General features: G+C 37.0%; 3 protein-coding genes across 3 annotated transcripts; all 3 read right to left on the bottom strand.

Moving 5' to 3' along the window:
• Positions 1-17092: 17092 nt before the first annotated feature.
• Positions 17093-21979, bottom strand: LOC116178900 (cilia- and flagella-associated protein 100-like). Its single transcript, XM_031498553.1, has 7 exons — positions 19671-21979; positions 19241-19626; positions 19079-19186; positions 18083-19027; positions 17811-18039; positions 17603-17763; positions 17093-17556 (listed from the first exon to the last, which is right to left on the bottom strand). The coding sequence occupies exons 1-4, from the start codon at positions 20879-20881 to the stop codon at positions 18915-18917; spliced, it is 1818 nt and encodes a 605-aa protein (XP_031354413.1). The 5' UTR covers positions 20882-21979; the 3' UTR covers positions 17093-17556; positions 17603-17763; positions 17811-18039; positions 18083-18914.
• On the bottom strand, positions 17147-18119 carry LOC116178258 (CLIP domain-containing serine protease 14D-like). Its single transcript, XM_031497713.1, has 4 exons — positions 18083-18119; positions 17811-18039; positions 17603-17763; positions 17147-17556 (listed from the first exon to the last, which is right to left on the bottom strand). Exons 1-4 carry the CDS (start codon positions 18117-18119, stop codon positions 17147-17149), a joined length of 837 nt encoding a protein of 278 aa, XP_031353573.1.
• A 257-nt stretch (positions 21980-22236) lies between the features above and the next one.
• Positions 22237-23703, bottom strand: LOC116178899 (phenoloxidase-activating factor 3-like). The gene is made up of 4 exons (XM_031498552.1): positions 23247-23703; positions 22973-23201; positions 22763-22923; positions 22237-22716 (listed from the first exon to the last, which is right to left on the bottom strand). The coding sequence occupies exons 1-4, from the start codon at positions 23278-23280 to the stop codon at positions 22322-22324; spliced, it is 819 nt and encodes a 272-aa protein (XP_031354412.1). The 5' UTR covers positions 23281-23703; the 3' UTR covers positions 22237-22321.
• Between the last annotated feature and the right edge of the window lie 407 nt (positions 23704-24110).

The raw sequence follows: 24110 nt of genomic DNA, 5'->3' as shown, positions 1-24110 counted from the left end.
TTTCAACTTTGACCTGAAAACTACTACAGAAAACGCGTGCTGCATCTAATTGGACCGCGTTGGCCATCTCTAAAAATATTTTTGATGGTTACTTGCACAACTCGCTGTCCTTCCCAGGTGTCAACGGTCTTTTCTGTATTTCATTAAAATCAAGCAAGCGTAGCTTTCACTGGTAGGTAGTTCCTCCAGGGCAAGAGTTTAAAACACAGATGAATCAATTTCACTATTTCTGTAATAGTTCGCTTACACAACACCTGTTACCTGCCAATTTGGGGATAAAGTAATTTACAATGTATAGTACCTACTTTGTTTATTAGCAGAAGTTGATTACACTCTAATCCCATTACCCAATGAAATTAGACCGTAGTTTCCTCCATGTAAATTTGATTAAACGGTCAGATTCTCGTCTTTCGTCTTAATTTGAACTTAAAGACTTCGAAAGCTATGGATGTAGACCCGGTGATCAAGTTATTGATATGACGGAGTCGGATTAGTTTTTTGGAAACACTACCATCTAGCTATAGACCTAGACAGCCACCCAGACGTGAAATGGGTAAACTTCCGACTACATGTAACCAATGGTGTAACATAGGTAGCTACGAACTCGGTGGCGGCGGTGGCGAAGGACTTTTGGCGATTGTTTTCAAACTGTTGGAAAACATCCCTTCGCACCGATCATGTTTTCAATTTTCAACTTTAAAGGGTTTGAAGGGAAACCCAGTCGGATAGAGTCTGAGGATTACCTACTACTTATTTGTAGGCTGTATCGTCGACTTGTTCACCTGTCATCTTCGGTCTCACACCGCCGGATAGTCTCTCGTCTTTATTCATAGGACGCGGAATAGATACCCCGTCGATTATTCACTGACAAACCCTGAGACTGTAACTTCATCTTTCAAAAAAATTAGTTATTGAAAATGACCACAAAAATGCCTTACAGTGCGTAAGGTAAGAGGCCACCTCAATATCTCTTTCAATTGGCGAGATACGCAAAAATTTGTCATGATTTAATAAATTTTCTAAATATTAAATAACGAATTTCTCTATTTTAATACCTTCAATATTTAACAAGATATGGTACGAAGAGTCGCATACGATTTTCAGTAAGGGAATTTTTTGACACTCGGCTCGCATTCGGAAGCACGACTTTTAATTCGGCTCATATGCAATAGCACTGACACTTGAACTCGTAGGAACTCGCTTCCCTATTTTTGATTTGTTTTCCTTTTATTTTTAATGACAATTAAATTCTGGCCCAACCTACACCAAAAAAGACTTAAATGCAATAAAATCCGAATGGAGAATCCCTGACATTTCTCTTTTTTGTGTACCGATTACTTACCTGCACAGTGGTGTAAAACTACCCTTTCATCTATTTTGATTTCTGACTGTCTCACGCAGTTAAATAGAATCGATACATCTAAATCCCCATGTTACATGTACTGTAATAGGAGCCTTTCAATGGGGTTAATTTTTTTAAATTTTTGTAAGGTTTAAGGTAGAATTTGGCTAGGGTTACGCCGTTCATGTTTTGGCTACTAGAGGGTAGATATATACAAGATGTTCGAATTGAAGGGTCGATTATTCCAAAATTTTAATTTAATCTAGATTAAGGCAACCTTTATTTTATACGTCATTGAGTTCTATACGCGTTGTGACCATTTAATGGCGTTTCGAAGGGGTTGGTCTCCAATTCTCCATCTGTCGGGCATTGAGAGTAGATATAAGATTGTCTAAATAAGGTTTACACGATCAAAACGGCTCAGGATGATCTCACTGTTATAAGGTTCCCAATTTTCCACGTCTACTGGAATCGGGGTTGGAAAATTGAGAGTTTGAAGTGCTGGTTCGGATAACTCAAGTCGCAGCAGGATTCTGTTATAAAACAAGTTACAAGCGGGAACCGCGTGATATATACCTATATTTGTCTTTGCACTGAGAAAAAAAGATGGTCAAGTTAACCATAATCATGTTAAAACTACCATGAATTATGGTAAAAAAAGGGGACAGCATAACATGTGTGTTACAATTACAATATAGCTCGGGTAAAGGAATTATAGTAGATTTAACAATTAAAAGTTTAGTTAACACGAAGTTGTCTGATAAAATTTACCATACATATAGCACACGATTGTATTTAAGTCTTGTAAATACTACAATAGCGCATGTGGTATTAACTTGACACCATCTTGTTGACATTACGAAATATCAAGCAGAATTAACCCACTCCGATTATCACATTTAGGTACTATATACTGGCGGGTTGTTTGGTTGATTTTGCATTACTGAAAAGTAAAATTAACTTTCCATTTGTATGGTCAGTGATCCGCTTTTAGTGAATTTTACCAGGTACTGTGAAATCAACATGATATTTTAATGAGTTGAACTCGACGTGTCATGCAAAATTTACCATACATTTTGATTGATTACCAAGGATCTAGTAGAATTACCCTTTAGGAATCATGTCAAGTTTACTACGAGTTGACAACCATATATAGTTGAGCCTGCATTGTTTATAAAGTAAAATTGCCTTTCCATATTTTTCATATTATCTTCGGATTTTTGTAGCCTTTGCAGTCCAATAGCGTTATACCTACCCTTTCATTTGGCGGTGCATGTTAGCGAATGTACCATACTTCCCAGTTGATATTACGATTATAAAAGATGAATTTCAGAATAACACATTCATATAATATTAGGTCAGGTGTTAGGTAGATATATACATTTTTTGCCAAAGAATCAATTTGAACACATTTAACTAAAACTTCCATTCAAAAAAATGTATGTAAATTACGTTATGTAGAATTTTAGTTATACTGCCTGCAACGTCTGCAACGTAAAAAGGAATCGTAAAATAAAAGCACTAAAAAAACCTAAAAAGGAAAATTTAATTTTATAATAAATATTATACTTTTTACAAAAACAAAATATAATTACTAATAATACATTTAAATTATTAAACATTCCTACTGCATACTACTTACGCAGGAGTTAGTTAGATAATCGTTAAGGTCATGGTCTCCAATTGTCCAGAATATAAGCAGATCTAGGTCATCAAACGTGTTTTGTGAGTCTAGGTACCTCAAAACGATAAGACTGAAACTGAAAGAAAGAATTTGAAAAACTTATAATAAATAATAGAAGTTGTGGTGAGCAATTTATTGAAGGCGCGCAGTGTTTTGCAAACAAACGTATATAATACCATTGATATGATCCGAAATATTTTACACATTGACAGATGTTTACAGGGTTTATCCTTAGGTATTAAAGGCGCAAGAACGCTTGACATAAGGTCACAAGGCATATTTGATTTATTGTAAAATGAACCTTTTTATTTTATCGATTTCTACGGTTTTGAAAAACGGAAAATTATGAGTAATAGCATGAACAGATTCAGTATTTTTTTCTCTAAAAAAAACTTATTTAGACTTTTGCTCTAAAATAATTAGGGGAGCTAGTAATTGACTATAAAGAAATTACCATTGAAATCCCTATGCTGCGTCGCGCTAGGCACCACCCGGTATACATTCATACCTCCCAAAGCTACGTAACATTTAATTTTTTATAAGTACTTACCGTTGTTATCGGATGATGCGCAGGAGTAGACATATACAGAAACCAATCACTCACTGTATGACTAATGACCATCGCTTATCAAGGAGAAATATGAAATATATTTGAAATATGTAACTATAAATTGGTCAATTTCCCCGTTATAGTAAAGAAGCACCAGCACAAGAACTCCAAAGAGACGTTTGATCATTGAAACCGTTGTTGAGATTTGATTACTGCGACACTGTGCGTGTTCTGATCAGCAAGAAAAAACAATGCGTACTTAGCTATCCTTTACCCTGCACAAGTTGATTTTACCAGACTTTATTTGAAATTAACAAGACTTTTTATTGAATATACTTTGATTTAACTATATTTCGTCTGGTAAAATCCACATTAACATAATATAAGTCTGTATAACATAACTTTGTGTAAAATACACACACCCATGGCGTTAAATTAACAATTCATTTTTAACAGATTGTTAGATTTAACTATACATCATCTGGTAGAATTCACATTAACATTTAAGTATTCTTAACTTAACTCTGTGTAATTTACATACACAAATTGGGTTAAATTAACAATTTGCTCGAGGTAGATCTACTAGATTTAAGTAAATTGATTGTCTGGTACATTTAACAATGGTAAATTGTTAACTTCACCAGCATTTAAGTTGTATCAACCAAATATCGTTCTACAATATTACCAATGTTGTTTCAAATAATTGATTAGCTAACATGACGTAAGTTTCGTGCGATTTTTACAATACTTTAGAAAAAAGAACCAGATGTAATTTAACCAGCATCTTGTAAATTACTTTTTTTCTCAGTGTGCTACAAAGTTAAAGTATTTGAATTTATAAACAATTTTAAATTGTTACGCCCCTGGTGACTATACGCACTTCTCTGGATTGATCACGAAGTTGGCGACGTTTGGTTAATCTCGTGGTAGTTAACCTCCTTAAACAATCATAATAAGAATTAAATGTATTACACGGTGTTAATTTTAGGTAGCTATTTAGTGAACGTAATGGTCATGCACGTGGTAAGTGACCTTTTCTTGATTATTTGAACAGATGTTAATTAATGACAGGCGGGCTAGAATCTAAGGATCGGTAATAATGAAATGGTAGTGGTTGAAATTCAACCACTACCATTTCATTATTATACGTTGAATGGGTATAGTTGGTTTAACTCCAGGCACTAGGTGCGCAGGACCGGCCTAAAATTACGGGGTTTTGATAGACCAGCCAGGTACAAACAGGAATTTCTGATACAGACCTGGTACCAAGTGCCGGCCAGTAGCTTCAGGATGGTTAGATGCATCAGAACGATTCGGAATAGGGATTTAGGCCCTAGGTGCACAGCACCAGCCTAGGAGGCAAGGGATAACTGGAAGTGGTAATTGTGAGAGGCAGAAAGGTGGGAGAGGTGGGGTCATCTCGTGGTAGCTAAAGTAGTTTTGTAATTTGCTACTAAAACTACAAAACTGTAAATATTAGATTGGTTACATTGTGAGTCCTTTGGAATCACAGATTTACAAAATTCAATGGTCAAGGGATTTCGATTTATTACACCAGCGATCGCGTAATTGGTTGATCTAAACGAATCAAATTACCTAATTCGTGACATGGTGCTATTTTGTGGGTGTTTTCAAAAAAAGAGGTGAGGAGTAGAGCTAAAAAAGAGTATTTGCGCATTACGGTTCGAAATGTCGACACTCACGTTCACTGCTCTGTCTGGGGCAGGGTCTGGGGTTTTGTCAGGGGGTTTTTCAGACGTACGTAGCTTCGCATAGTGATAGCATTATGTTGAAATCTACGAGGCGAATGCTGGAGAGGTATTCTTCCCCTTCAGCATCCCTAACTTTACCTATCCTTACATTCCCGTTATCTGGCTGAAGAAGCTCTGGCAAGCCTGAGCAGCCCGCCTCCGGGGTCCCTGTAATCAGGGATGTCGGAGGAAAGAAACACGATGACCTTTTCCTTTTCCATCTCGCTTATTAGGTACAATCATATTGTTTAAACCGAAAATATCAAAAGCAGTGAGACGGTCGGTCAAGTGTATTGCATGGATTCAATTCAAAGTTCAACTTTAGTCCTTATACGTTCGCAAGGGGTTAGTTGCCAAAGGGAATGAAACAGGTACAAACATTATTCTTCCTGATTCACAAATCGCCTTATACAATCCCTCTATTTAATTTTATATGTATTTGTAGAAAATAATGGGGTGAACAATTTTTCATTGACCCCCCAATCGTCTCTAGGTTTTTATTACAGTGGGAATAGTTTTGCCTATTTCACAATGCCAGACAGGAAATAGCGCAATCAGTAGATTGTCTTCGTATTAAAAGGATTACTGTAATAAATGCACATTTTATCTTAAGATACTTGGAAAAATCATCATTTGTATTCCTTAGAATACTGAATAAGTGTTACATTTAGCAGTGTGGAGATATATTAGGTAACTTTTTATATACAGCAATAAATTCGAGGTATTATATACGAATCCAATAAATTTTTATGAAATGTCCAAATTTATTGGTAATTGGAAATAACAGTACATACCTATATTACCCATGGTGTCATTAGATATTGAAGTGGAGAGTGTTTCTCAATTACAAATCAATAAACAACTGAAACAGAAGATGAGATTTTAAAGTTTTGCAACGTATTGATAGTTTTCTATATCTTTTCGAATGTGCTGTCCTTGAAGGAAATATATGCAGTTCGATTAGATGTACTTCTACGAAAAATTCAAGGGCATCAGCAGACGTCGATAGAGAATGTAGGTATGGTTTTAAGTAAGGCAAAAGTTGGATTAAAATTTAATCAATTTAATACATTTTATGTGAAATCCAGTCTCTTCCATAACAAAATCCTTAATTCCAAACAAAATATACGGAGAGCGTCTCATTACTGTCGTTAGGGATTTTTTATAATTTTAACAGGAGAATTATTTCTATATGCGTGCTAGCAAACCATTCATAATTCAGAAGAATGCAAGACTAGAATTCAAGTAGAGTGCCACAAAATCTGAAATTTTCAATTGGATGCAGTCCAAAATCAATTATTTGGGAATTGGGGAGTTTGATCATGTCATTTCAATCTCGAGTCCAATTTAAGTCAAATTCTAATAATTGAAGTTTACCTTTCGAATTAAGGTGGAAATTGAAAATGATTCTGTTCCATACATACATCCCAATGCACAATTTGTTAGTTGTAGTTTTTGACAGGCATGATAAAGTTATAATTACAAACTACTTATAATAATTAGGTATATTCTTAAACTGCATTTTCCCGGAAACTACCTACATGGTGTTAACAAATAAATAGTAATTTGAATATTTTAACAATACCGGTTTTTTAAGAGCCAAACTTGATAAATTAATAATAATCCGTTATTGCATTAAACTTGGTAACTAAAATACCGTTCTTCCGTTTCCGTGGCGGTTGGCGGGGTCCATTTAAATAATTACGTAGCTCATAAATCTCTTTCCTCAGTCATAAGTAGGTAGAAGCATTGAATAAAAATAGTGTTTTTATTCAATGGTAGAAGTGAAGTAAATGTTTCTTTGTGAAATTAATTATCACGTATAAACGATACATTTGAACATGGAGTAACCACTGGAATTCATTATACAATTGTAAACGTTTACCTGTGGTTATCCGAGCATTGTTAAACGTTTTGTTTGATGTCTATTTATCATTATAGGGTCGATAATGTATAGAAGCCATATTAATCAAATATTTACCTACGTAATTGCGCCAAGGAGAAACGCCTGCATACTATAATAATTTTCCATAATTTACATTTATTTTTGATTCCTTGACGTACGTACGTAATGAGCCATGATATACTATAAATGACATACGCACTACATTTTGTTACTTTCGCTGCAAATTGGCCGCTTTTAATTTGTTTCCTAATAACTAAGTTTCTTAAAGTTAAAAGTAAAAGTTAGTGAACTTTGAGAGGAGAAAAGAACTTTTAATAAGTAGCTTTTAGTTAGGCAGCTTTTTAATCTCAAAGTTCTATTTGTGCGATTTGTCAAGTCTACTCAAAATACTCAAAATACACGATAACAGAAGAAGAATGTGTGCTAGCTAAGAAATTTAGTGCAGTAAACACAATTAAGTCCGTGATGGATCGTGTCTAATATAGAAGGGTAAGGGTGTGATAATTACGTAAGAATTCAAATACAATATTCTACCCAAAATAATTTAATAAGAGTAGATTAAAAATTATTTGGGGTGGCTAGTTGTGTACCATCGCACCCGATTTGTTGTGGAAAAAGTAAATGTTAAAGCAAAAAACTTTGAAGTCCAACGTGTCTTATAAACCAATAAAAATTAACGTCTTTTGTTTCTAATGCATTTTTGAGTTCGACTAAAAGGGAACCGACAGGTTGAGGAGGCTCGCTGCCGTGGAAACGATCCACGTGTTACTTTTATTTGATACTCTTCAATGGTTGAGTTTCTTCATTAAATCCGTAAATTAAAACTTTATTCGTGAATGTTATTTTGAACGATTTTTCATTGTGTTGTTTTGTCTTCTCATATGACCCTTTTCATATTATGAAATTAAAATAAAGGGTCAACTATGGGGTACGTACTCCAAATTCAACGTAGAATCCGAAAATGTAGAAAAAATAGGGGGCCATATTTAAAATAACAAAGTGGATGACTGCTTCCGGTATTTGCGGAAGTTGCGCCATCTTGAAAATATTTTAGTTCAATTCGTCATGTGCCAAAAACCCTTGATGGCCTTATCAGTTTAGTCTCAAAGGTTCTCCATATCTTTCTAACTGACGTTCGTCAAGAATGACGCTTTCTTCAGAATATTTTTCAAGTGCGCGACGTAAACCGTTGCAAAAACGTCAATAAGTGGATTCACTCATGTACACAATATTATACTATTGTAATAAATAGTAATTGCATGCAAGTAGGTATATACGAGTACATTTACTGTTATCTACTTGAGCAATTGCAACTCGTTATGGTAACTTCTAAGCGTAACATCGATCTAAATACCAAATAACATCCGTACTGTTACTACCTGTAATTTGGTCTTGTTCCGATGATAGGATATTACAGATTTGTACAAGAATGATAACAAAATAAGATCGTTTTATGTATTTTTTATACTTGTCTTTACTACAAAGACTGAGGCTCGCCAGGTTTTAGTTTTAAAACAAATGTCTCCTCTTCTCTAAAGCTCGCCCAATGATGCCTCAATTGATAGAACGTGAGTAGTAAAGACGTAGTAAATACCTACCTAGTAAAGTGCTAATTTGACCTAAATAATTTTAATTTACTTAATCCTTTTATAAGAGGTCAAAGTTAACTTAACGCAATCAAGAGTGATTAATCCTGTTAAAATAGATTCTTGAAACGTTTTGTGTCGACCAAAAATTGAATGAATCATGGATGGAATACACGCGCATTACCACAATCACCTTGACAGTTTATTGCAGATACAATTATACCACCATGCATAAGTCTTGAATCATTAGTATGTTTCCCTTTTTGCGTATACGTGTGTCATACCGGTAGCCTATTAATAATTAAACGATGAGTCTTAGCTTGTTTTCTTCTTCATCTTGCTATCCAGAATTACTTGCGGTTGACGTTTTCCATGTTGCACAGGAAGGTATTTTACAGTATTCGTCCCTATCTGCACATTTTTAGACTTCGGAAGAAATATAAGCAACAGCTTTTATTTTAATCTCTGCAGAAAGATGCCTCTAAAATATGACTATCCTGATAAGTCCTTGTGATTACGTGGAGGAATCTCAAGGACCCTCAGAGCTTTAGGAAGACCCTTGAAAGCCTTTTGGGAACTATCCGTGCCGCTTAAAGACTCTTAAAAACTTTTAAAGAGACATATAAGCTTTTTAAATAAAAATGAATCACGTCATATCTCAAATTTGGTACCCCCTCAATAAATATTATTACAGAAATTTCCAAAAAAAGCTTCTTTGATTTACTGAATTTATTTCAAGTTAGATACCCACCCTGTACACCTTAGGAGGCCTTTAGAAGCTCTTATACAAGCTGTAGCCAACTCTTAAAAAATTGTACGTTCGGTTACCTCTAAATGCACTTATCCTTAAAGCCTATAATGGGTTCTAAGATCGACTACTGCTCGTGTAGTTGACATTTTTCCGGGTATTCTTATCCCTGAACGTTTGCAGAGTTTCTTAATAAGCATTAAAGATTCTTAAATATTAAAAACAACTTTTAGACGTCTTTAAAGATTCTTCTATTGATAACTAGTGAAATCTCTTCAAATATTCAACCCTATCCATATGTACTGAATATTTAACCAAGTATCGTATTTTCAAAATGAATTCTGTGCTGGTATAGACCCGACTATGCGTTTCAGTGGTAGAGCGTTCGGCTACATAGCGGCAACGTCTTACGTCGGGTCTTCGAGTCTGGGCGAGGTAGAATGTTTCCTCTGTGACAGAGATGGGAATTTCCTTAGATCAGTTTCGAGCATTCTGCCGGCTACTCAAAGTGCTACAGTGTTGTTATGGACAAAATGGGTATAAAATATAATTTATCTAGCACAAAGATTTTTAAATCGGACCCTTAAACGTACTGAAGAGCTTCTAATGGACACTAGTACAAGGAATAATATGTGCGTAGATAAAATTCAAATTAATATTTAATTAATTTCGTAAGACATCCGACAACCATCTATCTTTTTCTTCGAGAGAAACTCGTAGCTTATGTGACATCAGTACAGTGAAAGTGTAAAAAACCATCAATGCACGAGACACAGATCTGTTTACTTTGGCGAATACTGTACAGGGTGGTTCAAATTCGTGACTTCCACAAGAACTAAGCAAGTTGTAGCCTGTAGCTTTTGGTAGGGTGTTATGGAGATTCTGATAATAATAGGTTCTCAATCGGATTCTCCAAAAAAAAATGCTCATACGAAGTGGTAACGAGAACGGTCCATTTCCGGCGGTTTAAGCTAGGGAAAATGAAAACAAAATTTGAAATTTTCAGTTTTTCGGTGATATCTTAAGTTATTTTCAAAGATTTTGCGCCCATTTAACATACACTGTAATCTGTATATCTCTGACCATTGCAGAGATCCCGCAATGGTGAGCCATGAATTTGAACCTTTCTGTACATTGAAGATATAAACTCACCTAATTGTTTGTCTGACGTTTCTGGTTGTATTGGTAAACGAATTAATCTACTTCAACTTAATTACAAGAAGTACTTGAGATCTATCTAAAAAAATAAATCTTCTAGGTACTCCTAAAATATATTCTGAGAACCTGTCTGCTATCCGGATGATACCTAAAGCTGCGTTTTCAAGTTGGGCAGAACGCTCTTCTGCTTTCGTACGTGAAGGTAGCCAGTACACGGTAGTCAGTACGCGCCAGTACATCTGTAGTACCGTTTAAGTTTTAAAATGACAAAAAGAATTGCTACCTATTAAAAACGTCGATATTTTGATGAATACCTATATTGTATATTGGATACCGATAACCTGCACATTAATATACAGCAGTACTATCTAGTAGGCACTGAATACACAATCAGTGTTTTAATACCCTTGTATGAGCTACTGTCCAAAATGTCGCTAGCCAGGGCACACTAGAAATTGATAAATCTTTGTCAAGGTACCATTTAGTACTTGTTTAAGGAATTGATTAAATGTACATTCAGTCTTTCGGGTACTTTAGATTACACTAGTACTAGCACCTTCCCAAATCTCGCTTTACCAGTACAGGGGGATGTTGAATGTTCGGCACATAAATATAGCAATAGTACAAATTTTGTTCTTCCTAGGTAGTAAAGATAGATTCCAATCAATTGAGTGGTATCTTTAAGCATTTACCTTGTACTAGGTACCCGTCCAAATGCCGCTATAAAGCGACGTGGCGTACAACTGAATATTGAGGTAAACGCTGCACTTTGTGACAAAAGCATGAAACTCGGTACACATGTTTATTAGGTCCAGATAAAACTTTTGACCCGCAGCACCCACCGAAATTTTCGTGTGGGTTCAAAATTTGAACACTTTTGTTCAAAAGGGTGTTCAAGATTTTAAACCTGTAAAAATTGACGAATTTCGGCATTCTAGGGGTCGTTTTTGAATTATTTAGGGTCGCTGGTGCTAATGGGGGCATTAAAAAAGTTGTATATCTGACCCTTAGGCCCCAAATTTGGAGTATTTTCAAAATAATGGTTAAATTTTGAATTTGATAGTTTTAACCCTGCGTGATGTTTCGGATGTCGATTGCAGCTAATTTGGACGTGCACTACATGCTAGAAATGTTATATTGACGTTAAAACAGTTTCTGGTGTGTAAATAGGCCGTTAATCGTTCAATAATTTGTTCAAAATTTGGAAATTCTATACTTGAAGGATTTTGCCGTTCTTGGTGTCGTTTCCATATAATTTGTGGTTGCTGATGCTGATTTTGTATTCAGAAAACAGATGCGATTCATAGTTAGGCCCTTTTCATACTATTTTACCTATTAAGAGAGAATGTTCGGTGCAGTCATACCTTTGTTGTCCCGGATTGCAACAACTATTGAATGACAAAGAAAGACGAAAGAGACGGGCATTTCGTTAAGATTCGGAAGTGGACATGTTCTCTGACGGGATATGCCGCCTATGCTTCCATTAATGCCCTCCCGTCATCGTTTGTTGGGAAATCTGTACTTCCAATCAGTCTTGAGCTCACTCCACGACAAAGTAACATCTTGCAGCTAGCTATAGTAGTTCCGTCCGACTCGTGCCCCTGGAAATGAGGATATTGCAACGATACCGTGAAACGCGATCGATCGCGACGCAGTGCCTGGGCGTGCCCTGAAGTCGCCGAGGCAGCCCCCAAAGTACATCAGACGGCGGGCGATACGATTAGGCCGCGAGTCACACTTCACAGGCGTTTTAGGCCCTGCGCGTCGCTGTAGGAAATCTGCGCGCATATTGAGAGACCGTTACCACCATAACCTGACCAGCCGGAAGCTGGTTCTGGTTCCCTATGCATACACGCTAGAGACCGGTTATCTGGTACAACAACTCAACGAAGGGAAGAGGATTAAAGCTGCTTTCATTCATATCAAAACAAAGTGGCACAAAGCCTGTGTATCGAAGTTCCAAGGGGCTAAATTGGATCAACTTTTACTAAAAGTTCAGTCTTCTACCAGTGCTATTGATGTACCTGAAGAGGCACTCGAAGACTGGCGGTCAGAACCAGCTTCTGGCTGGTCAGGTCATGGTGGTAACGGTCTCTTAATATGCGCTTAGAGTTCCTACAGCGACGCACAGGGCCTAAAACGCCTGTGACTCGCGGCCTAATCGTATCGCCCGCCGTCTGATGGACTTTGGGGGCTGCCTCGGCGACTTCTGGGAACACCTAGGCACTGCGTCGCGATCGATGGCGTTTCACGCGGTATCGTTGCGATATCCTCACTTCAAAGAAAGGGCGTCGCCAGAGGAGGCAGGGAAGGGAAGCTGCCCCCGTCTAGAGATTAAAAAAAGTAGCAAAATGCAAAGCAACCAAAGTGTCTTGGTTTTCTTGACCGATAATTCCTTATTACAATTATTGTGGTTGTAGAGGTAAGACAGTAAAACAGTAAAAGTTTATGTGCTCTGCACTATACCTACAGTTAATAATTTTTTTATCCTTCATATGTCAACTTGCCTATCTCTGGGCCATCAGCTGGCGACACTCTTGCTTCAAGGGGCACAAGTCGGACGGAACTTGCTCGCTGCGTGATGTTACTTGTCGTGGAGTGAGCTCAAGACTGCCTGGAAGTACAGATTTCCCAACAAACGATGCCGAGAGGGCAATAATGGAAGCATAGGCGGCATATCCCATCAGAGAACATGTCCACTTCCGAATCTTAATGAAATGCCCGTTTCTTTCGTCTTTCTTTGTCATTCAATAGTTGTTGCAATCCGGGGCAACAAGGGTATGACTGCGCCGAACATTCCCTCTTAATAGGTAAAATAGTATGAAAAGGGCCTAACTATGAGTCGCATCTGTTTTCTGAATACAAAATCAGCATCAGCAACCACAAATTATATGGAAACGACACCAAGAGGGGCAAAATCCTTCAAGTATGGAATTTCCAAATTTTGAATAAATTATTGGACGATTAACGGCCTATTTACACACCAGAAACTGTTTTAACTTCAATATAATATTTCTAGCTAGTAGTGCACGTCCAAATTAGCTGGAATCGACATCCGAAACATCACGCAGAGTTAAAACTATCAAATTCAAAATTTAACCATTATTTTGAAAATACTCCAAATTTGGGGCCTAAGGGTCAGATATGCAACTTTTTTTAATGCCGCCATTGGCACCAGCGACCCTAAATCATTCAAAAACGACCCCTAAAATGCCGAAATTCGTCAATTTTTACAGGTTTAAAATCTTGAACACCCTTTTGAACAGAAGTGTTCAAATTTTGAACCCACACGAAAATTTCGGTGGGTGCTGCGGGTCAAAAGTTTTATTTGGGTCCTAATGAAAGCACGATACGAGTTTCATGCTTTTGTCACAAAATGGCAGCGAAAAAATTTTTTACCAGCCTAACGCTACTAGCCAGTACCACTGATTTAAATATAAATTTAAATCTGTGCCAGTACATTGGAAATTCATAACCAGGATATAAGCAAACAACAGTATCATTTAGTACTGCTGAAGAACTGATGTAGGTACCTAGAAAGTACGAAATCGTACTATTGCTTCTTTATGTGCCGGACATCAATTATTTGGAAGGTAGCCAGTACTAGTATAATCCTAAACGTATCAGAAAAGTTAATCTGCATTTAATCTATCTAGCAGTACTACTTCGTTATATTACATGATTTGCAGTTGCAGCTAACCATTATGTTTCACTTTACCGTAAATGTCAATTAATTGTCAATGTCCGCCAGCTTATAAAGGATCCCAACAAGCGCACGTTGTATGTATGTCGTAGGTATTTTCTAAAACCCCTCATTTTATAAAACGCCTACTCATATCGTGAATCACTGAGAATTTGACGTTTGGGGTAGTTTCCCTTCCCCTTCTAGATCGATAAGGGATCCCATTTATCGCTCTCGTAGGGGAAGGGAACCAGTCGCTTAGCCCGAGAAAGTACAAAGTGCTACAGTTTGCCCGCGTTTTATAAACTGCCTAGGCTAGGCATTTTAAAAATGCCTTTTAGGTCAATGAAATTAACGAGCTTTTTTGTTTAGGATAACCAATGACATAGATAAAATACCCAACAGACTGCCAAACCAAATGCAGTTTTGCTAAATACAACCATAATGCAACTGCGAACAACGGGTTGCCTGTAGGTATTTTATCTGTGACAATGAATAAATGGATGGCAAATGTCGATCAAAACTTTGTACCATTATTTGTTTGAAAAATAATCAATTGTACCATTAGAGAAATTCGGGATATGTCCGTGACAACTTTTTCTGTGCCTGCTTTGAAAATAAACAATCAGAAACCCAAAATTATCTTGAAGGACACAGTTTTCCAATACTTTAGGCCACAAATCCGGCTATTGACGCCGGAATCCCTCAGAATAGTATAATTACGCTCTTTCCTTGGCTTATATCTCAAGGATCGTCTGACTTCATAGTCGCATTTACAGATACTACCAGGGATACTACAGATATCGGCATTTTGCGTGTGACCCACTTACATTAGGATATATTTTCCTATAACGTTTTTTGACAGCACAAAATGACACTAAACATTTACCAATGCTTAAAGTAAAATGGGAATTATACACAAATAAGTATTTTGAGTTGGATCCATCGTTCCTCGAAATGGGGGTTGAAATATATTATGTTATCAAAAATCTCTAAACCTTCCCCATATAGTTTTATTCGTTGAAGTTTTAAAAATAACAGCGACTATAGTTTCGGCGTACTGCCATCATCAGGCGACTAGAAGTGTATCACAATATAGCAAATTTGAAAACATTAAGAGCTAGTACTTACTGTGAAAGTTAACAGGAAAACGGTAAATTACAAACGTTGAAGACGGATAAGACGAACATGTTGTTTTTTTAATTATTAACTGGCCGAAGCCAAGTGAAAAACCTGAAGGGTGGTTAAAACGGAAAGGTTGTCCTAAGTTTCAAGACGAATTAATTATCAAGCCTTGTTAAGACAACCAACCGGGGGGTTGAATTTTTACATTAAAGTTGAAATTTGGGTTAACCTAAAAATGAACAAAGTTTTAGATTTAAAAAATAACTTATCTAAAAGGTACTTACACATTTCAAAAGAACGGGGGGGAAAAATAAACTTATAAAAGTATTGAAACTATTAAGATGACTACATATTTAAATTATTTAAGTAAAGTTTTAAATTCGAGATCATGCAGACGGCATGTCTCGAAATGATTGACAATTCGGTATAAGAGGAAACTGACATATCGATAAATTTTGAAAAGATGTATAGGGTGAACTGAAATTATTGTAAAAACAGAAGATTGTTATTAAAGCCGAGAACTTCGTTAAGAGAGAGGTGCGGGTTCTTTTTAACTTGGTGGTAAATTTCTTTCAATTCCAGAAAGTTCAATCTTATACCTTTATTACATATATGCAGAATTTCGAAATCGGTGTTCGGATTGAAGGAGTGGCCCGTTTCTAGGATGTGTGAAGCGAAAGAGGATTTTATTGAGGAGGAATTATTGTTTTTAATACATTGAAGATGTTCTTGAAACCTAGTAGAAAATTTTCTCCCTGTTTGGCCAATGTAGGAAGATTTGCAGGTGGGGCAATTAAGTTTGTAAATGCCGGATTTGTCTATTAGAGGGATTTGGTCTTTTGTGTGTGAAAGAACTGAATTTAGATTGCTGTTGGCTGTAAAGATTATGCGGATGTTGTACTTTCGAAAAGTGTTTTGAAAACTATGAGAGAATTCTCCGATATAAGGCAATACTTGATATGTGGTTGGAGTATCTACTTGTAAGAGGGATAAACTGGTGGTATTGTGGATCTCGGATTTATGAAGGAGTTTTAATTGGAGATTTTGAATCAATTTTAACGGGTAATCATTTTGGGCGGCTAATTGGTAAATAATCTGGAGTTCTGCGTTGTATTTGGCTTGGTTTAAAGGTAAATTAAAAAGTCTGTGAAAATAGAATCTGAATGCTGCAAGTTTATGTTGGAGAGGATGAAAGGAGGTGAAGTGGATTATATTACTGGTGGTGGTGGGTTTTCTATAAATTCCAATATCGAGTTTTTGTCCTAGATGTTCAATTGAGAGATCTAAAAAGTTGAGGGTTTTGTGTGACTCTAATTCAAGGGTAAATTTTAAGTTTTTATGTAAGGTGTTTAAGATGTTAAAGCAATTGTTTAAATCGGAGTCATTCCCTTCAAATATCACAAAGATGTCATCTACATAGCGTTTATAAAATTTAAAGTGTTTCTTGATGGTAGGGTTGGATAAGAGTTTTTTGATTTCTAGATTTGATAAGAATATTTCAGCAAGTAAAGGTGAAAGGTTATTCCCCATAGAGATTTTTGATAACATAATACACAAATAAGTACTTGATTTTTTATTTTTTTAATGAAGTTTCATTTAATGAATGCAGCTAACTTAGTCTGTGCTTTGAGCCAGTTGCTTATTTATCCACGTCACATACTTGGAAACCCTCGTATTAGCATCCGGAAAATCGACACCGCATTTACTACCAATTGACACGATTCCTTCCTGGTACCACGTCCCACCACTTTTCGCCACTATAGGAGCGCCAGCATTTCCAGAACATATATAATCCTTGTAGCCTTTCAAACCATCGGTGCAAATAAAACCTTCCCCAATGTGAACATTGTGCTTAGAGAATTGCAATTCACAAGCCTCGTTTGTAATAACACGACGAATTACCACTTTCTTAGTTTTTACTTCTTGATTGTCTACATCTCTTCCCCATCCAGTCATAATAACCTTATCTTCTGGTTGAACCAACGATTCGCCTTTCGCCGGTAGACAAATTGGCTTTATGTAATCTACCAAAAATGACGTAAGCTATTTGGTGGGTCGTAGGCTGCCTACCTGAATATTTCACCGTGTCATTTAGCTTGATCAATGCGATGTCGTCATCGAAATTATTACTTCCAGTTCGAAAACTCTCATATGGAATAATCCTTTCAATACCGAACTCTTCGCTATGTTCACCTTCGCCTAAAACGTGCACACCAAGCAACGCTCCAGTTCTGCAATTATTTCTTATTTACTATTGCCTTGGCGAAGAGGTACTTACGGAAGTTGATTTTTTGTTGTGACACATACCGCAGACGTAAGTACGTATCTGTCATTAATTAAAGATCCAACACAACGATACGGGCTTTTCCCTTCGTATTTGAGTTGAACTGTCCATGGAAATTCGCCTTCTCGGGCAGTGGCTCTTAGTTCCATACCCGAATCCACAATTTGATGTCCACAGTTAGGTGATTCTGGCAATTCGCTTTTGCCATGGGCGTTAGGATACCCTACGCATAACGTGTACCAACGATTAAACAAAAGCAAGCTTACCGATTAGGAAGAAGAGGCAGATGATGCGTCCTAACATGTTGACGATCTCGAATGTTGTGTCAAACGCGACGTTTCCAAGGTTATCAACCTTAATTTATCTAAATGGGTCTTCGATGGGAATTCATTAACGACTAAGGTTAAATGTTTCATTTTTTTGTATCAGATAATTGAAGTTCTTAGTAATCCATTTACCAATTTTTGGAAAGCGCTACCTTTCTCCACCCGCTACTACTTTTTTGTACTGTGGTCATTGAGTAAAAAGTAAATGATGTGGAAAGTTTGGCTGGTTTGGTTATCGCAAGGGCATATATGCATATATACGGTAAAAAACCTTTGTCATCTAAAAAAAATAGTAGAAACTAATTTCTCCATCCCAGGGAAAACCATGCTTTATACGTTTATTATAATATTATCTCGCAATATCTTTATTATCCAATAATGATATATTCCATAGATATCGTTGTGGAGACAATTGTTGTCCAGTCTAGTCTCTTATCGGGCGAAAATATTTACCAGCAAATAAAAAAACCGACCTTTAGTTGAGGCTAAATAAATGATAACCTCGACTCCTGTGCCATCAACGCTGTCCTCTGTGATTCATGTTGCCATAATAAACAAAAAGTTGTTGATAGGACTAATAATAAAGGAATGATTATTTCCTTTTTTTTCTTGACCTTTTTTGGTTAGTTGGTTTTAATACCACGCGCTTAATTGCATTTTCTTTTTCTCTTCTTGATCATATTTGTTAGGATCTTAAGGCTCCAGCTGAAATTTTTGAGCGGACACTAGATCAAACGCTGTTGATTCTTCCATCCTCTTGGCCATTGTGTATTTAGGATAAGTAACGGCGGAGCGAGTAGATATGATTGGGGTACGTTAAATGTAGAAAAAACCTGAACGAAGGCCAGTTACATTTGGCACCTTCACCAGCAAAGAAAATAATAACTAAAAAAGTGGGATTTGTGCATAAAATACATAATGTCAGTTTTCAAGTACAAAAATCACTGAAGAATTCGAGACGATCCATTTCCTCTTCAGTTAATGGCCTCGGTGGAGGTGGTGGTTTCACTTTAAAATCAACCGGCGGAGAGCGCCACTTTAAACCTGCAACAATTTGAGACTAGAACACATCATCTTCAGCGTAATGTAGGTACTTACTTCTCGTTGTTTGATAGGTGGGCGGTTCCAACAGTCGAGTAAGTTGCTTCATTAGCCTCTCAACTTGAACAACCTTCTTTGCAGCCTCCTCGGCAAGCAGCATAGTCTTCTCCTCCTTTCTGTAACAGCTCATCTCGGCCTTATACACTAAATCGTCGGGCAGTCGATCCAATTGCAACAGATAGTCGCGATAACCCGTTTCGATGCCCTTCATCATATCCTTCATTGTCAAATTGGAATCGTTCATACCTATGCGATTTTCGTAAACGTCCTCGACGAACACGTGCAAGTTTATCGCCTCGTCGTTGGATATCAGCTCTTTAAAGTTTCCATTTATCAGTTCCAAAGCCAGTTCCTCCAAGTATTTCGCCCGTTCCTCCTCCCATCTATTTGGAATGTCTTAGATAAAATGTAAAAGCGTCGGACTTACATTATCTCCCGTTCAAGATTATCAATTTCGTCTTGTAATGAAGTAACTTGATTATTGAATGATTTCTCGATGTACTTCATTGCCTCCTTGACCTGCTCTAGTGGTACAGCTAACTCCTCAGAATGCAGGAGGGTATTCAAATTTTGTAGCTCGATAAAGGAAAACACTTTGAGAAGTTGATTTGGTTCAGTAAAGAAGAGCTCAGGTTCGTCCTGCATTTCTACATCCTCAACGAATTGATCGATGAGATTGGCCAATGATTGTACTTCCCCCACTGGCGCAAGCTTAAATCTCTCGAACACGGACGGATCTCCAATACTTTCATTCGACTTTTCCTGTTTCAAATAAAAATCATGATTTTCTCTCCAATCCATAGGGCTGACAAGGTAGAGGAATTTCTGATACATTTTGCAGTTACGCCATTTCTCCTCCAAATTAAATACCGTTGACTGTATCGAGCCAAATTCTTTTGATAGATTTAGGAGTATTTCATTTTGCTCGTCAGCTTGTGATTGTTGCTGATCAGATTCTGTTATTAGAGCCATGGTGGTTGAATAGTCCTGCTCTAGAAATTCCTCAAACTTGTTGACGTACTTTTGCAATTCCACTTCGATTTCTTGAACGACTTTCACTTCGGTTGCGAAGTTCTCATCAATTTGCATGATATCGTCCTCTCTATAACCCGTTACTATCTTCGTTCGAAGTACATTCCTCACGTCCTCGATGTAATCTCGCCTGTTAAACTTACACGCCACCGGACGTCCTTCTACCAGTGTAAAGAATTTCGGATCAACATGTAGGATAGTTTTCATGCTTTTCACTTCGGGCTCTTCCACGTACAGCCGATTCAGCAGATCCATCTTTTGCCGTGTACGTTGACTTGACCTTTCGTTGTACTTGCGCTCGTTCTCCCGCTTGATTCTGTTCTTCCGCCAAGCCTTCGACATTATCCTGTACGAGAATTCTTCCAGGTCTTTCGGGTATGAAAATGGCAAAGCTTCCGTGTGAATGTTTCTTTTGTTACTCTCATTTATCTTAACTCCGGCTGTAAAATAATGATCTCGAGGTTTACCAGGTTTTCCAAAGACTCGTTCGTAAACGGATGGCGGTTTTAACTTGGGTTCTTTAATTTTCTGTTCGGTTTGTCTTTCACACACCATCCTCTTCTTTTCTTTCACTTTTTTATCACATTCGACACCAATTGAAGACATCTTAATAATAAATGTCAAAAAGGGACATTTGAAATTGAATCACTTACGCGCGTCCTACTTTCACTACTATCGATTCATTTACTGTTTCTCTGGCAACACAACATTTTTTGGGGTTATTGGATTGCATACTGTTGAAAAGTGTTCTGTACAAACTTTGTATAAAGTATCAAGGAGTGAATGTTATAAAATAATTGAAGTAGTTGTATTCTATAAACAAATTAAAAAGCTTGTCAATATTATTCAATATCTTTGATTTTGAGTATGGTTGTATCAAGATAAGATCCAGGGTACAATTTTCACACATACAGAAGTAGTTGGGGTGTACAGAATAGAATAGTGTGGCAGCGAAATGAACAGCAGACCCAGATTTTGTTCAAATTGATTACGCTACATAATATTTTTGGACGATGGTATAATCGTTGAATAAGGAATCATATAATTAGTAATTCACGAACTTTAGGTACTACGTTTTAAAGCTAATGGTCAATTTTAACATCCAACCTTAAAAAGTAAAATTTTCAAATACATGTTTTTCGCCCCAGAACGTATCAGAAATTATCAACAATCAAAAACAAGTATAAATTGTGCACAACTTTTGCGCAGATAAAGCGCATTTTTTTAAAAAAATCGAATTAGCTTTGTGGTTGATTTTTGGTAGATAATTAATGGGGAGGGAGCTCTTTACACATAAACATTTAACGGTCGCCTGGCATACATTCAAAATCCTCCGACACTCCAATCTGCAGATATTTGCACTGAAAGCTTTGACATCAAAAATAAATATGTCTCGTCCTATAATGTTCCACTTGCCTTTTATAAGTACGATACTTCGTGGTCAAGGTATTTGCTTCGACTTCATCAATAGATATGTCTCGTCCAGTCGATTCATTTTGCCTTTGAGAGTATACTTTTCTCCGACAAACCGTTTTCGACATATTCGCCCTTAAGGTTTTGATATGACCATTGGATATATTTCTTCTAGACATCCCAATCGCCCTTTGTAAGTAGTGCCCTATTCCGACAATGTGTTCTGGAGGTATAAGGGAATATATCCGATCTCGATAAGGGGTCGAGGAGGAGGACTATGGTATGGTTGGTAGAAATTAATTCCTTTCATTGAGATCTTTCATTAGAGCCCCCCCCCCCTCCAAACCTCTTCTTTTTTTATTAATGTCTGCGTAAATTTTTTAAAACAAGAATGAATCTAGAACTAGTTGGGATTGGTAGAACTAAAAGCGTTAACAAATGGGAATTAAATAATGGCCACCTTCCTTAACAATCCGCTACTTTTGGGCATGATTAGTCTTCCTTTTAAAATGCACGTCCATAGGAGGGAACGGGATTACTATCATAGGTCGGATGAAGTACTTTAATACACCAATTAGATAAATGAACCGCACATACCCATTGGCAATTGCGTCAGAACATCAAACAACGATTTTAAACTAAATTGGAAGTTATCCACGGAATGTATTTAGAGATTCTGGTGTTGCCATCTGGGAAATCGTGGCCGCAGGTACCACCAAATGAAACTATGCCGACTTGGTACCATGTTCCACCACTTTTAACAACAACAGGAGCGCCCCCGTCACCGGCACAACTGTAATCCTTGAAACCCTTCAGAGTGTCAGTGCAAAGACAACCATCGCCAACAGTAACACTGTACTTGGCAAACTTATCTTTGCAAACATCGTCAGCGATAACGCGACGAATTATCACCTTTTTAGTGTCCACTGGATCGCCCTCAGCATTCATACCCCATCCAGTCACAATCACTTTATCTTCTGGTTGTAGTAATGATGCTGATTTTGATAGACAGATCGGTTGTACATAACCTGAAATGTCACATTGAACCTTATCAAAGAGACGCGCAGTACCCACCTGAATATTTAACAGTATCGTTTACCTTGATCAGCGCAATATCGTGATCGAATTGATTTTTTCCATCTTCAAAGTGTTCATGCCGAATTACCATTTCTATTCCGTAGAACTTACTACGGGCGTCTTCGTGTAAACGATGTACACCAACTACCACTCCAATCCTGAGAATTGGTTTTCGTTTCAGCCGACTTTTAAAACGGGGGTGCTTACATTATGTAATTTTTCGCACTGACGCACACCGCCGACGTCAGTACATATCTGTCGTTAATTAAAGAACCCACACATCTGTACGGATGAGCACCATCATATTTTAGTAAGACTGTCCATGGGAATTCACCTTCCTGAGCAACGCGTCTTAGTTCCATGGCCGAATCAATTATTTGATGTCCACAATTAGGTGCTTCTGGCAGTACATCATTGGCATAGGCAAAAGCGTGCACTAAAAAATTCAACGTGTACAAACTCTTTCAGGGTGAAAACTTACCAATGAAAAGGAGCAAACATGTCCGTTCTAGCATCTTGACGGTTGAACATTGCACTAAACTCGTGGTATCCAGGGGCAATCCACTTATCGTGTGGACAGATTTACAACAACATTCCTTCAATTCTTCTTCAACCAGATTCGCAGTAAAGAATTTGCGAAAAAGGCCAAGATTAACTTTTTGCTTTTTGTGAATAAATACAGGTTTCGATTATATAAACACAAATAAACAAGTTGGTCTATGTTTCACAAGTTGTTGTTGGGTGCGATAAAACTTAATAACATATTTTTATCGATTTCCTGAAGTAGGTGTGCAATTTTACATTTAATTTATCGACAAAAGCCGTACCAGCCTCAAACGAAGTGACTGAGAATAAACTAATTTTATTGTAGGTACCATTATGAACAATAAAACCGAAAATGGGTTTTCTTCATTTTAGCTAAATTATTCTCATTTATTCAAAAATGCAGCAGAAGAGGTTTAACGTACATATTAACATTCAACCCTTGGAAACAACAAACAATCTTGGATTTTGAAATGACACCAAGTCCGTTGCATTACCCAATAATAATAATAATAAATAATAAATAGGAAGTTCATTGAAAATGCGAGAATGTACGTGTTCGTCAAAATAGCTAGGTAGTGAAACGCAAAAAAATAAATCACAAAAAAAACTATGGTTTGAAAATGTATTTTCGAAGAAACATATATGTAATATAATGTAGGTAATCGAGCGGCGCGGCGCAGTGGTCAAAAATGGATTTCTTTTGAATCAGACTGAAATTTCCTCGGAAATTTCAGATATCACTTCCAGTTGAGGCGGAAATAGATGCAATTTTTGTTTTTCAAGTGATACCCCTATGTTT

The sequence above is a fragment of the Photinus pyralis genome, unplaced genomic scaffold (genome assembly GCF_008802855.1).
Source record: "Photinus pyralis isolate 1611_PpyrPB1 unplaced genomic scaffold, Ppyr1.3 Ppyr1.4_LG8, whole genome shotgun sequence".
In the NCBI taxonomy this organism is placed as follows: domain Eukaryota; kingdom Metazoa; phylum Arthropoda; class Insecta; order Coleoptera; family Lampyridae; genus Photinus; species Photinus pyralis.
Note: the sequence above shows the minus strand (reverse complement) of the source record. Positions and strands in the feature narration are given on the sequence as shown.

Coding starts and splice junctions, on each gene's coding strand:
- LOC116178900 (XM_031498553.1), bottom strand. CDS start 20,881: ATGTCTTCAATTGGTGTCGAATGTGATAAAAAAGTGAAAGAAAAGAAG. Junction 19,187..19,240: donor CACCTATCAAACAACGAGAA/GTAAGTACCTAC, acceptor AAATTGTTGCAG/GTTTAAAGTGGCGCTCTCCG. Junction 19,028..19,078: donor CGAATTCTTCAGTGATTTTT/GTACTTGAAAAC, acceptor CCACTTTTTTAG/TTATTATTTTCTTTGCTGGT.
- LOC116178258 (XM_031497713.1), bottom strand. CDS start 18,119: ATGTTAGGACGCATCATCTGCCTCTTCTTCCTAATCG. Junction 17,764..17,810: donor ACAACAAAAAATCAACTTCC/GTAAGTACCTCT, acceptor AAATAATTGCAG/AACTGGAGCGTTGCTTGGTG. Junction 17,557..17,602: donor TGACACGGTGAAATATTCAG/GTAGGCAGCCTA, acceptor CATTTTTGGTAG/ATTACATAAAGCCAATTTGT.
- LOC116178899 (XM_031498552.1), bottom strand. CDS start 23,280: ATGCTAGAACGGACATGTTTGCTCCTTTTCATTG. Junction 23,202..23,246: donor ATGTTTGCTCCTTTTCATTG/GTAAGTTTTCAC, acceptor TGAATTTTTTAG/TGCACGCTTTTGCCTATGCC. Junction 22,717..22,762: donor CGATACTGTTAAATATTCAG/GTGGGTACTGCG, acceptor GTGACATTTCAG/GTTATGTACAACCGATCTGT.